Raw genomic sequence first — 14,095 nt, 5'->3', positions numbered from 1 at the left:
GCAAACGATGGTCCTGGATTGTCATTTCGATCCGATTATTTCTTTTAGAATCTATTTGAAAATTGCTGACACCAAATTTTCTCGCAAGGATGACAAAAAAAAGAACGAGACGGGGCTTTTTGAGGTTGGATCGAAAGGGCATCTACTATGTACTACGTACACACGAGTGCGGAGGGATTGTGTGAGGGTGCACGTACTCTCGTTTTCATTAAAAACCATGAATATATATGCAACTATCGACCCTTCCTCTCCCCTGAAAAAAGTGACAGGACGAGATGGAACCGTGGAAGTGGGTCCTGTGGAGGAATTTATTTGCCCGTTCCATCACGCTGGTTTTCTGGAAAAGCCATTTGCATGCATAAAACTTCAAAATGGGCTGTCTCGATGCTAAGGGAACACAAGAGAAGATCTACACAGTCAGTGAGGGAGGCTACGCAGATAAACGCACGTATGAGTGTCCCTGAGAGAGAGAGAGAGAGAGAGAGAGAGAGAGAGAGAGAGAGAGAGAGAGAGAGAGAGAGAGAGAGAGAGAGTTAAAGCCTGAGCGAGAGGAGATGGAGGATCGAGGATCGAGGATAGATATCGCCATTTCGTCGGTCTCTGTTCTGTTGTGAATCGACCAATGCCAGGGCCTATTGTCTCTCATGGACCTCATTGGAAGGGAGAGGGCTTTGTCTCGGGTAGCCCTCAATAGTATGGGATCTCATTTCAATCATCTGCATATCCGGATAACTCAGATCGCCGTTTCGTGACATCAAATTTCGAGTATTAGTCGGTTGTCCCCCACCTCCCCCAACTTAGTGGTTAGATCATTTAAGATCGTGCCAAGATGTGTATGTTTTACTGTCTTTCGGACAAGAGCGTACTTCTACCAGTCAAGTTATTGGCCATAACGTGGTAGATTTAATCCTCCTGAGAAGTCCATTACGTTATGGAGCCGCCGAGTACATGCACTTGTACTTAGAGCATGAGACTAATTAGACCTGAAACCATTTGAATCACTGTTTGTCGGAGGAAGGTCGTAGGGAAAAGTCAATCAAACATACACACACACACATAGCGATCATCCATGCACGTCAACCGATCGTAGCTCAGCATTAGCATGCAATGGCTGTATTTTCGATAATTTTCCTTGTTCAAATTAGGGGGAGTTGATGAGAGAAGGGGGGGTCTGTACAATTTCAGTGCCTAAGGTTTCAGTTGAGTGATTGAAAGCTGAGTTGCAAGGCTAGCCCATCCGATCGGTGGGATAGGCTGAAAGGCAGCCAGCCAGCCAGTCAGTCAGTCAGTCAGTCCATAGGAGGATTTCTTCTCAGATTATGCATTCATTACGACGTCAAAATTGAGCGGAAGAATGCCCCGATCGCTCCCCAACCCAGCCAGTTGCTCGTTGAGTGCGTGCGTGCAGAGGAGTGTACCATGTGTATGCACTCATATGGTTTTTGGTTCACTCTCCCATCGTGCTGTATTGCAGTGGGCAAAAAATGCGGTCCTCTGGAATACAGACGGCTCATTCAGATTCATAATGGTCATTTCTACTTTAGAGATAAAAGTTCAAAGTACGTTGCAGATCAACCGCTCAGCTTGCTCAATGCGAAATGAAACCAGCCATCTTTTGAAATACCTACCGGTAGACTCACAGCCAACTTATCCGGTAGGCCGACAGTCACTATGGATGTACTTGTATTTGAGAGCGCCATGGGATTGATCTGAAGCCAATTAAAGATCCATTAACGACTTGAAGAAAAATGTATGTTACGATCTCTATCATTTCTCATCGACAAGGTACGAAATATGGAATTTTACTTAACTCTTACAAACGGAACGTGGTTGTTTTCTCATGTCGTGTGATCTAGAGGGCCCTTTTTTCTAAGCAACCGGCTGCAATGCAAGCAAAGATTGGTATCTCTTTACATCAGATGTTCATTAAATGACGAAAGATTTCCATTGAACGTTCAATCATAAATTCGTTGGAATCACATACAGCTCGTTCAATATTCTCGGCTGACCTTGTCAAAGATGTCATACACGTACCACGCCATAGTTAGACCGTATAAGGCTCAAGTTATGGAAAGGTTTCTGATCAGAAAGTGATGACCGAATCAAATACTAAGAAACAGGTCCAGTTGTTCTTAACTCGCAAATTTAGTCCACATGAACCTTGGTGTCGTAACGACCAGCAAGTTTCTAGTGATCGGATGTTAATCATGGAATTACTTCCCGTGTCAATCGAGACCATTCCTCATATCATTGAGTTTAGTGGCTGCCAACAATATCCGGTGAGGGGTTTCACGCAAGTACTGTAGATGCCTCTTTCGTGCCTCTGATCAGATTTATAAATGCAACGATTGGAAAAACCTCAGCCAACTAGACGAAAGAAATGTTACCCGACAAGGCAATGGTTAGAATGAGATTCGTTCCATAATTGACGAGGCCACCATTTTAAAGATCTGGATCACAAGATTTAACATCTGTGTGTGTAAGGAGGTGTGTGTGTGTGTGTCCATCTGGGCCGCTTGTGAGAGGAGGTCTGAAGAAGCCTCGAGCCGATCGGACAATGAAAAAACGTCATTTCTCAGATTGGCGCTCTTTCTCCGTGTCGTCTTTCTTCTTCATCACCCGTTGGAAGTTTTCCTCGCTCGTTCGTTTGCTCTCTCGCTCGCTCCCCCTTGGCTATTTGGCAGGCTCAGCAACAAAATTGCTTGGACCACATCTCTGGATCCACCTTTTTGGCAACTGGTATTTTCACTCTGAATCACTCACTTTTCAAATTCCGAGACATGGAGCGGCCAGTGGCTGGCGTCTCTCAGGTTTCCATTTAAAATAGCCCCATTCCCGGATCGGATCACGAGCCTTGGTCCACGACTGTTTGCCTATGCATTAAGTCGGTCCTGGATCGAGGATTCCAATGGAATTGTGGAAATATGTTCCCGAATTCTTGGTATATGTGCCATGAGTTAGGCATTGGATCGGGTGAAGAAGAGTGAGGGAGGCAACGCAAAAACTCCAGAGATCCATCGAAGCTGCCCTACTTTGTTGGGTTTGTTCAAATGCTACTCTTGGCATATCGGACGCCGTCGACTAACCAAGCAACGAACCAACCAACCAACCACCACCACCACTCTATGCAATGCGGTGGGCCTAACATAGAGTGGAACCAAAAAAGATTAATGATCCCAGAATGAAATTGAGTTTTTCCCTTCCTTCTCTTCCTTCTCTTCGTCTCCTTTCGCTCTTTCTATTTCTTGTTCCCCTCTTATATGTTTGTACGCTTTCCAAGATTGTTCCCGCCGCTTTGCGGCTTCTTCCATCATCGAGAGGCTGTGGGTGCAAGTGGGTGAATAGCCACTTGTATGGGTGAGGGAGAGCTGTATGTTCCTAAATGGTTACTGCGGACCCCAATTCCAGTCGGTTTCATGATCCCGAGGCCCAGGTGGGCGTTGTTAAGCCATCCCTCGGTATTTCTCTCCTAAGTCATAGATCTTCCTGGCCATGGCCATGCCAGCAGCTCAGATTTGTGTTGGAACAGGCCACGGAAGTTTTTTTTGTTTCTGGTATAATTTCATCCACTTTGGCCTCGTGGTTAGCTCCCCCTCGACTGAGTGGTCCAACCAACTTATCTGGTGTCCAAAGAAGGTAAGAGGAATGTTGCTTTTAGTGACGATTTTATTTCACCCCAGGGATTAGCGTGAGATGATGATTTTGGCTCGTTTCAACTCGCCACAATCCCTGGTGGCTTGGTCCATGTGGAACCTAGACGACCCTCCATTCCGTTTCTCGCTTGAAGAAGGTCAGTTCCACCCAGATAAACACCTATATCTCTTGAAGATCCTTCCAATTCATAAAACAATGCCGGAACTCCCTCCCTCGCCATCCCTAGCCCAAAAGGCTAGGAAGCAGGTCCCATTACGATACTTTGTGGACAGATCATCAACCGCAATGAAGGGATGATGCTGCGAGCAGCTTCGGGAACAGCTCCAAGCAGCACTCACAAACCATCACACTTGGTTATAAAGGGTGCCAGTCATTCTCGACCGAAACGCATACACCCAACAACCAACAATGTATCGAGCTCACTAAGCTGGACACGCATAGGCTCTCTCTCACACACACACCATCTCCAAATACCATTCGAGTCTTATTATAACCCCTCTTTCAGTCTCTTTTCTCCCCTTTTGCTCCTTGCGCCTGCCATCGCCTGCCATCATAATAATTGTTTTCTTTCGACATGGTCTCACTGTAATCCATCTTATATATTTGTCTGGTCTATGTCAACCCAAAAACTACTGTCTACGGCAAAGACAAGCCCCAATCTCCGCACCCCAAACGCTAAGCAGACGTTAAATCAACACTGCAATGGCTTGGGTGAAAATCAAATTAAGTACTCGGTCACTAAGTTGAAAGGTTTGCCCCAAGACATACAGAATATACCTGATGTTCACAAGATCTGTCCGTCCACGATTTTAGGAGCAAAGTTGATGCTCACCGAGTTTGATCCAATCATAAACCCAGAAAGCGAAGAACATTACCTCATTCCGGTTTGTCTTCCTTTCTCTTTATGAAGTACTCTGATAGGGGGGGTAATCAATTCACTGGATATCGGATTTTCGGATTTTGAACATGAAAAAGTAAGATTTTGTCACAATACAATTGACTTAACGGAAGACACACAACTTTTGTTGGATGATTGCGACGAAGGGAAGTCGCCGGGTTGTCAGGTTTGATAATTCAATGGCCCTAGAAAGAAGAGGTAGGCGTGTCAGATTAGCTTTCCGACAATGATATTTTTCTTTTGATACTTGAGCTCTTGGTTAAAAATAGACCAATAAACAGGTAGCTACCGCAGTGTTGGCTATGAGCAAGGTCAGGAATTAGAGAACCCCCTTTGTAGAAGCTCAGCATCCATCGCTAGATATTGCAACTCGGCAGACACCCGCATAGGGGTTAGTTCTTTGCCATATCATATCGTACCCCTTCGTTGTCGGCAAGTTCTCTCTCCCTTCTCCCTCCCCTGTCCCTCTCAAGTGGGAAAATGCTCCAAAGACCACTAAAATGCAACGCACATTCACGGAATGGTTGGCTGGATCCGATGGATGGATCGAGGTGGTGCCCGCGATGGTGCCACCCTAGAGTCTCTCTGAATCATCTTCCTGTACTCGTCTTCTTCGTTTTCAAGTTTACTGTCGTCCCGCAGAAGACGAACAATATGTGTGCTGGCGTGTGGGGCGACCGACCTCTTCAAGTAAATCGCTCCAGTTTTTATACCGATTTCAGTCCAACTTCGACCAACACCAGACCGAGGGAAGAGTGGAGACGATGAACGAGGACGAGGAGTTGTAGTCCATGGCGGCGAGGACGGTGGAGAGGACGATGGAGGGCCAGAGTAGTCCATTTTCCAGCCCCCTCTCAACTTCCCACCGACGGACGTCCTGGTGTGGTTGAGAGTGTGTCCGAGACTTTTAAATCTGCCGGCGAAGCCTCGGACCCGCCGGCCTCTAGGCAGCTGATGCGCTCGCCGGCACCATAGAGAACATGATTTGGGCGAGCCTTAGGGGGAACAGGATAAGGGATCATCAGTCCAAGGATGAACGTCAAAGAGCCAGGGTCTGGTCGCCACATCAGTTGAAACGGAGCATTGGTCCGTTCGCTACATCCAGCCAGTTAATAAAGCCGCACCTGAACCGCTCTGCTCGAAGACTGACCCTCCAAAACAACCTGAGTCGGCCAGGATGGGACCCTCTTCGATTTGTGATCCAGCTTAAGTGCCATTCGACGACCTCCCCACAGTCAAAAACTTGCCCTGCAAACCTCGAATCCTTTTGATTTTGTTGACAAGTTCATGTGAAACATCATCATCAAAACACACAACTCCGGCAATATGTTCCGCAACTTGCTTCTCTCACACGACGATGAGGTCTTTCGCTCCATGCAAGTGGCCACCAGTTCCAAGACGCCCTATTCGGATGCCACCCAAGTAAGTGTCACTTTTTGTTGATCAACAAACGCTGTTCTGTCAAAAAAGTGAAGCAGCCCATGTAGACTCTACGCGTCAGCTGCACTCCCCTCCATAGCTAGCTGAGTGGCGGGCTCCTTCCTCCCGCCACATTGGGGCTGTGTGTTACCAAGGGGGAAGGGGAACCAACAGCTGCCCAGGATATGCAAGTTCGTATTTGTTTCGGGGTGTACCTAGGTGTACCTAACGGCCTCTCTGAGCAAGCTCACCTCCGCTCTATTTGAAGGAGCAAAGTGAAATCGCCATTACGCCTTCCTTGCCAGTCTGGGTATGCCTACCAGATAACTGGTAGCATCGGTCCGTGTGTTGAAAATATTGACCTTGATAGTGATTTGCTTGATCCCCCCCGAGTCCCAGGGTCTTGCAACCCATCTAGAGTTGATATATAGAGTGATTTACTGTTTTTAATTGTGCCGAGGAAGTTTGTGGTTTCCACTTGTCGATGAAATGACGACCGAGGAAGGCAATAGCCAAAGTACATTTCACGTCCTCTTCTTGATGTCTTTGCATTTGCACTTCACTGGAGAATGGAATACGACAAATTGCGCATGTGAACAGCTGACTCGGGGATATTGATGGAAATAACTCTTTTTTTTTCGTTTTGTTTGGTGAGAGAGGATCGTCTGGATGGGCCTACGTATTGAAGGCATAGAGAACTGAACGAAGCAACAACTATTGCTCGCCCCCTCTTGTTCTCTCTCTCTCTCTCTCTCTCTCTCTATTATAGCCGTTGTGCACATGTCTATTTTCGAGTGGAGGTATCTTGAAGGTAAATGGGAAATAATCACGCCATAAAAGACCTGCTCAATGAACTCCATCTACCAAGAGTCATTTGCTCCACTTGGGCCTCTGGGACTGGCGAGAAGGAGGGAGAAAAAGCCGTTGTTGCCTAACTAATTGAGCACCCTGGCCGGATTTTTCTCTCGTGCTATTATTTTTCTTTCAATATTTTTCCTGTAAAGCTCTCCATTTTGCCCCTTGTAGCTTCAGAAATTCCTCTCTGGCCTTGAGCTTCCAGCTAATACATAGGAGCCAACTCAGTCCCCCTTGACTATTATTGGTAGTGGTGGGTGAGGCTTGAGGACGAGAACGAAAGAAGACTGAGAAGAAGGAGGAGGAGGAGAAGGACGGATTGTTCCTCCCAGTCTTTTTCTCTCTTCGGTTTGTGCTTTGCCCTCGTTTTGAACGTTCCAACTTTTGAGTAGAAAAGCAGATTTGAAGGACATTGGAGCGGATTTTTTTCTGCTGTGATAACACTCAAATTTCCCCTGACAAGGAGCGAGGGAAGGAGAGAACTCTGGAGCTCCTGTGGCCAAGAGCATTGGGGGAGGGCTGAGGAGAGCCAAAAGAAGAGAGGCAGGGAGAAAGAGAGAGAGACCCTTGGATTCAGAGAAGCTAACTTTTTTACCTTACTTCCAAATGCACTGTCTATAGGCAAACTTTTCGTGCAATATCAAGTCGAGAGAGCGTGGGGTTGTAGTCCATGCGCTAGGACTTCACAATGGCCTTTGGTCCCTGGAGGATTCTCTTCCGAGGCTCTAGCCCTGGGTAGGCGTTGCATTTTTGCCTCCATTTGATGAAACTGTGTCTGACATGTCCATAGGGGTAGTTTACATATTTCGTTTGTGACATTTCCTCTCAGATTGCAATGGCTAGGCTACTTTATGTTCATGCTTGTTTCTGGTCGGTTGGTTGTGCACCTTTCCAATAGTTTTCATATGAGCACGCTTGGTAGATCCGTAGTAACCGAATAAGAGACTGAGGAAAACATAAGCAGAGAGGGGAGCATTGCTGAGAATGAGAGAAAAGAAAGAAGAAGCAGAAGGAAGGAAGTATCTCTATGTCCAAATTGTTACTAAAACAAGACGAGCGAGGGGAAAGAAAAAGGCTGGGCAAAGAGTGGTCGCGGTGGTGATGGTAGTATAGGAGGAAGAGAGTTTGTCGGCACTAACAGGCAAAGAGGGAGTCTCCATATTTCTTTTTAATGTAGGCTAGAATGGAGAAAACTTTCGCAAATCTTCACATTTAGATCCAGGAAACGCCACCAGATCTCCCCCCAGATTACTCACAATAATTCTACTTACTTGAAAGGCCCCCGCTCTAGTAGTCGCAGTGGTGGTCTGGAAGTGGGTTTGTGAGTGTGTATGCACGTACATACAGTATACAATGAAGAAGGCGACTCCGCATGCGCCAACCATCTAAATTGGCATACTCTGTTGGCGCGTGAGGAGGGCCACAAATGGAGTAAATGGGGCACTTCGAGATACCGATGGCCTTTTTTCACCCGATCGGCGTAATAGCATTCTACTTAATGTTCGAGCCAACCAAGAGCACTCACTCACTCACTCACTCACTCACTGACTGCACTTCATTCGCCTCTCCTCTGTTGTTTCAGACGAAGAAGCACAAGGTGAACCACATCAAACGCCCCATGAATGCCTTCATGGTTTGGTCTCAACTCGAGCGTCGCAAGATCATCGAAGTCACACCCGACAAACACAATGCACAGATTTCCAAAGAGCTGGGCCGACGCTGGAAACTTCTTCCCACGGAGGCCAGGCAGCCCTACATTGACGAGGCCGAAAGACTGAGAATCCTTCATCAGAAGGAATATCCTGACTACAAGTATAAGCCGAAAAAGAAACCCAAAGGATTTTCGGGACCCGACAGCCCCAGCTTGGCCAAGGCGAACAACAATAATAATAACAACAACAACAACTACAACACCACCAATATTAATTGTAGTAGTGGTAGCAGCAACAACACCATCACCACCATCAATGGAGCCGTGAGCATTGGCAGTAACAGCTGTAGTAGCAATCTTAGCTCCAACAGCGGCTGCAGCAGCAACAACAACAACAACAACAATAACTTTATGGAGTTAGCCAGCCCAACGAGTGGTAATCAAAATGACAACAGTTGTAAGAGTTACAACAACCAATCCTTAATCAGATCAACGGCAGCTGCCTACAACCATCGAGTATCGAGCAGGCCAAAGATTAGTAGTTCGACTACACCACCACTTCTCCTCCCATCCAAGATGAAGATGTCGAGCGAGCAGAAAAAGTTGACAGCGAACAAACTCAAATTGAAGTTGGCACTCACAGACCGAGCTGCCTTAGCTGCTGCCACCACGAGCGTCAGTATGCCTATCAAAGAGATTGCCTCGAAAAAGAATTTGCCGTTGTCTCCTCGGGCTTTGCTCCCCCAGACTCCGGCAGTCCCCCTTCAGCCGGCCCCGCCATCATCAACATCAGCATCAGCATCTTCACCTTCATCTTCATCATCTGCATCTGCTTCTTCAGCACCACAACAACCCGAGCGACCCTTAGAACGGAAGGGTATCCTTGACCTGGTCAAGAGTAGCGTTCCACAAGCAATGGAACCGTCCGAAACGGCACCAAAGGCCGAGAGTGGGCCTCCACCCAAGCTGCAGGTCAAACCCATGGTAGCCAATGGAGGTGGAAACACATTGGGTGAGATAATGGCAGCCTTGGTAAGACAGCAACAACAACAAGGAGCACCTGAAAACATAATTCAAAATGCAAGACTGGAGGACGGTGACGATTCGATGGACGGAGTAGTTGAGGCCACCGTGCCCGAATCCCTGAGCACTTTGAATACGCCTCCAGTCATTGCCTCATTCTTTGCTGCCTCTGAGTCTTTCTACAAGCCCACCTCTGGTGACCCCAAGACCGCCATGATCCTGGGACAGGTCCTTACCGACATTGATACCCTCGAACTCTTTGAGGGAGGTGATCCCGATCTTGGTCACCGAGGAGTGGGACGAATTGACACGTGGGAGTCCGGAAGCAGCGCCTCAAGTAGCACCGGATCCCACTTTGATTTCTCTTGCTCTACGGAAGACGTGTCGGATATGTTGTCAGATATTGGAGTGTCAGCAGCCGCTGAGTCCGACTGGGTGGACAACCTCATTAAAATCTAGAGAGATTTTTTTCCATAAAACAAGAAGTTATTTTTTGACGAACAAAAATGCCCGTTGTTCTTTCATTCAACTCTCACTCTGTTTCCCAAATAACCTGTTCCTGACTGGAGATTTGTCGCTTCAACCCTCTGAAGCGGAGCAAGCAAGGCTTTACGGCCATCACAAACGAAAAGGTGTCTCGATTTCTCTCTCTCTCCCTCTCCCTCTCTTTCTCTTTCTTCCTCTTCACCTCCAGCTCGGTGAGCGAGTGAACAAGATGGGCGATCGTTGAGTTCTACGAGTGTCAACGAATAAAAATCCACATTTAACATCAGCACCATCAGCTCTCTCTTTCTTTTTCTCTCCCCCCTCCCTAAAAAAAAGAATGGAGAATGGCCCCTCGACAACATCGATCGAGTTCCTCGCGCAAGGGGAGTGATGGCCAAGCCCAAACGAAACGAGCCCTGACTGTTTTTTTTTTCTTGGGAACGGTTTTTGCAATCAGAGGCTACACAGTCCTCAACCCTATGATGATATATGATACACATGTCTTTCTCAAACAATTCCTTATTATTCTAGCATGTCATAATGATTATATAATGTTATGAATTGACCCAATGATCAACAGACCATGATGAGTTTCAGGCCCTCATTATGGAGATGATAGTGATGATTTGGGGGGTCCACATCATCCATGTATCTCCAACAAACGAAATTGCCGACCTATGTGAGGTCAAGCTAGGGTGGGTTAATTTTGGGTACGCACACACACGCCAACGTCCACCAACGACCTGTTTCCCATTATTCACCAACCCAAACAACAACAACAACAACAACAACAAAATCCTCCATCTCGTTTTATCTCCATCTTTCTCTATTATTGTCATTTCTCAGAGCATCTCAATGTGTACTTAAGCAGTAATACTATTACTCTTTTACTATATGATTGTGGTAGAAGTAGTAACTAGCTACAACGTCGACCACATGATCAATTTGAATGATATTTCCTACTACCACTCTCAACTCTTTAACAACAACAACCACCACCATACCCTTCTAGAACTAAATCAATTTCAACTACTAAAGCAACCTTTTCATCATCACTTTCCTTCTCATCCATCCATCTCTCTTTTTCTCTTCTAAACACACACGCTAATTCACAGACAGCCATTCTTCTTCCCAAGCCCCCTCCCCAATAGTTGTTCACCATTTGCAAATAGGCCTAGAAAGTGTTATTTTTCTAAAAACTCTCCAAAAGTAACCCTCAAATAACGAAACGAAATACCACTAAATACACAAACACACAAAAATTACGCTATTACTCGATCGAGCAGATATTTGGCATTAACAACAACTCGTACCGATAAATAGACTAGATAGACCAGGTTCAAATCCCACCCCGCCCCCTTTGTCACCCACACCTTTCTTTCCATCCTTTTTCTGTTTTTCTGTGTGAATGTGTTGAAAGGGGGGAAAATCTTTGATCAAATCAGTTTTCCCCCTGTTGGCCTGGAATTGAAAAGTGCGAGTCTTTATCTCAAGTGCTAATCTCAAAAAAGAAGTGGAAAAAAACCCGAAGAGGCAGAAGCTAAAGAAACAGTCCTTCCTACTGGAGAGCAAAACTGCTTTGACTATCTGACTCCATCTTCATCTACCTGTTTCATTCTTGTACTTCAATCCCTCTGTGTCTCTCTCAGCCTTTGTGCTTCACGACGACCCTAAAACGAGCTTGCTTCCTTTGTCAATTGATTCAATTTAATTCAAGAAAGATCCTCAATCCGCACTTTGGATTCTGGTAGCCTCTCGTTCGATGTTCATCCCTCTTTTTCTCATTTCATCTTGCTCTCTCTTTCCGTTTTGTTTCCCGTCAAAAGAAACCATATTTTAGTCATGCATTCAGTTGAAAAATCCGTCGTCGTTTCCTCTATTCACACTCGGTTTGTCGTGCCACAAACTCCCAAGTGTGAGGAGGAGGAGGAGACTCTACCATTATAATTATACTTGATCTGATGATACCTGTACTACTACTACTACTACTACTACTACTACTATTGCTACTACAACAACTACTACTACTACTGCTACTACTATTGTGCATCAACAACTACAACAACTACTACAAACTTGAACACCACCACATACCCTGACCAAAAACTAAACTTGAAGAAGGAAAAGTCCGCATTCACATCAGCCCCTCATCCTCTTAATCCTATGTTCTTGATTGAAAACAAAAATCTGTACCAGCGACTGAACTTTTTTCCACGTGCTCGAAAACCGACAAAATAAAGTCATACACACAGACGCCGTGGGTTATTCTCGGATGAATTGCTCATCACCAGATTACAAAAAGTAGCAACGCCAACCACTCCGTTGAGCTATCAATTATGGAGGAACAAGTGTTGTTTAGGACCTAACAGCAGTACTGTAGTGTTGTATTATAATGTACATTGAATTTAAGCACAGTCCGAGCTCATTTCCGATTCAGATCAAGCTTCAGGCGTTGTGGATTGCTACTATTACATCACATCAAATTTTTCACATGGTATAGCTAATTGCGATTTTAAACATCAAATGCATGATTCCACGAGATTGATTCTTGAAGAGGTCGTTTTTGACTCTTTATTATTGGTGCACTGTAACCGCTTGGGTGGTGGCTCTAATGCAGTGTCAAGGTTAAAGGAATTACATCGTTTTGAAGCACGCATTCTTACTTTCAGTGGAATTTAAACACTAATTTTGTTTCATATGTTTGTTTACTCGAGATTTTAATGAGCAAACAATTATCAGTAGCATTTTCAACCTAAACAAAGTGCATCAAACATGAAATAGCATTACTTGAAACTTGAGGACCCTCTCATCTAATTTTGATTAAGAATGCCTTTTTCCCAACAAACGTTGATAAGTAATACAAATCGAGTTTGAGATGAATTATTGATAGTCACAAATGTCTGCATTAATCCTTAATGGAGCTTCAAAGGCAGGGACGGTAAAAGTCTCTGACTTACCACACTATTGAGTCCACGTGACAGGTCTCTGAAGTCAGTCAATACTTGTACTATGGGGATATTCGAACGTGTTTCTCAGAACGAAAGCGCTCTAAAGTGGATTAAAAACGATAAATCAGATGCTTCCCGTTTGTGGCCTCGTTCGACAAGCTTCCAATCGGTCAATCCGTAAAGCTTTTTAAAAGGTCTAATATCAATTCCACAATGCTTAATGATGGAAATCGAAGCCTGAGAGAAATGGTCCAACATCTCCAAAACGGTGGCTTTTCTTAATTGATCGCACTTGTTAAAGTCACTTCACACACTCAGCGTGGAATGAGGAAAATCCAGAGAAAACACGTCACAGAACTGACTTACTGCAGGCGGGAATTGGCATTTACTACTGAACAAAGCCAATCGGAACGAGAAAATGACCTCAGCAAAACGTAGAAAGAGACATTTACAAATGCACATTTTGGCTGGAATACGGCAGAATATCGTTGTCAGAGGGCTGGAGATTACGACACCAAATGAATGTATTGTCAGTTTGATACCGATATCACCGGGAGTTTCTCACCAATTTCCTAGGGATCGGGCATTGAACATACAAAACAACTCATCTGTGCCATCGAGTGCGCGATGGTTCCACAGTGTGGGGATCTTGCGGGGTGCAAATATGGCAATTATTTTCCGTTCGCCAATCTAGACACTAGTTTGTGCTGAGGTGGAATTGCCCTGGAACAGCCAAAAATGTGTGAACGTTGTTTGCCTGTCTACTCTTGTTTCTCAACGAACCAGCTTGTCACTTTAGTGCGATCAAATTTGAAATTGGTTCTTGTTGAAGGGGGATTTCCAATTCAGATCCTTTTTTTCTATGATCACATCTACGTACGTACGTAAGTATGTACATAATCGGGGCTGCTCCCGATCATTCCGGTCCGTTGTGTGTTCAATCTAAACGAGCTCCAGGGAATGGGAAGGCACTTTGCCAAATGAAGAATGGTTTTCGGATTCAATGTCCCCAAATCCTGTAAGACGCGTTTGAAAAGAGGACAACACATCATTATAAATTTGCTTCGACGTTGATCCCATTGATACGGTAAAAGAGCCATGTCACCCATTTTGAAAATCAACACCTCTTCCAATAAATGCTCCCACCAACTCCCCCCCTCA

General features: G+C 45.4%; 1 protein-coding gene across 3 annotated transcripts; it reads left to right on the top strand.

Annotated features, from left to right (window-relative positions):
- Positions 1 to 5,570: 5,570 nt before the first annotated feature.
- On the top strand, positions 5,571 to 12,239 carry LOC131885799 (transcription factor SOX-4-like). Of its 3 annotated transcripts, none has more exons than XM_059233968.1 (2): positions 5,571 to 5,974; positions 8,409 to 12,239. In XM_059233968.1, the coding sequence occupies exons 1-2, from the start codon at positions 5,879 to 5,881 to the stop codon at positions 9,957 to 9,959; spliced, it is 1,647 nt and encodes a 548-aa protein (XP_059089951.1). In that variant the 5' UTR covers positions 5,571 to 5,878; the 3' UTR covers positions 9,960 to 12,239. The 3 variants fall into 3 exon arrangements, with proteins under 3 accessions (XP_059089951.1, XP_059089952.1, XP_059089953.1); XM_059233969.1 differs by lacking the exon at positions 5,571 to 5,974 and adding an exon at positions 6,188 to 6,403; XM_059233970.1 differs by lacking the exon at positions 5,571 to 5,974 and adding an exon at positions 6,463 to 6,782.
- Positions 12,240 to 14,095: the final 1,856 nt, after the last annotated feature.

This window comes from Tigriopus californicus, chromosome 8 (genome assembly GCF_007210705.1).
Source record: "Tigriopus californicus strain San Diego chromosome 8, Tcal_SD_v2.1, whole genome shotgun sequence".
NCBI classification, from domain to species: Eukaryota; Metazoa; Arthropoda; class Copepoda; order Harpacticoida; family Harpacticidae; genus Tigriopus; species Tigriopus californicus.
Note: the sequence above shows the minus strand (reverse complement) of the source record. Positions and strands in the feature narration are given on the sequence as shown.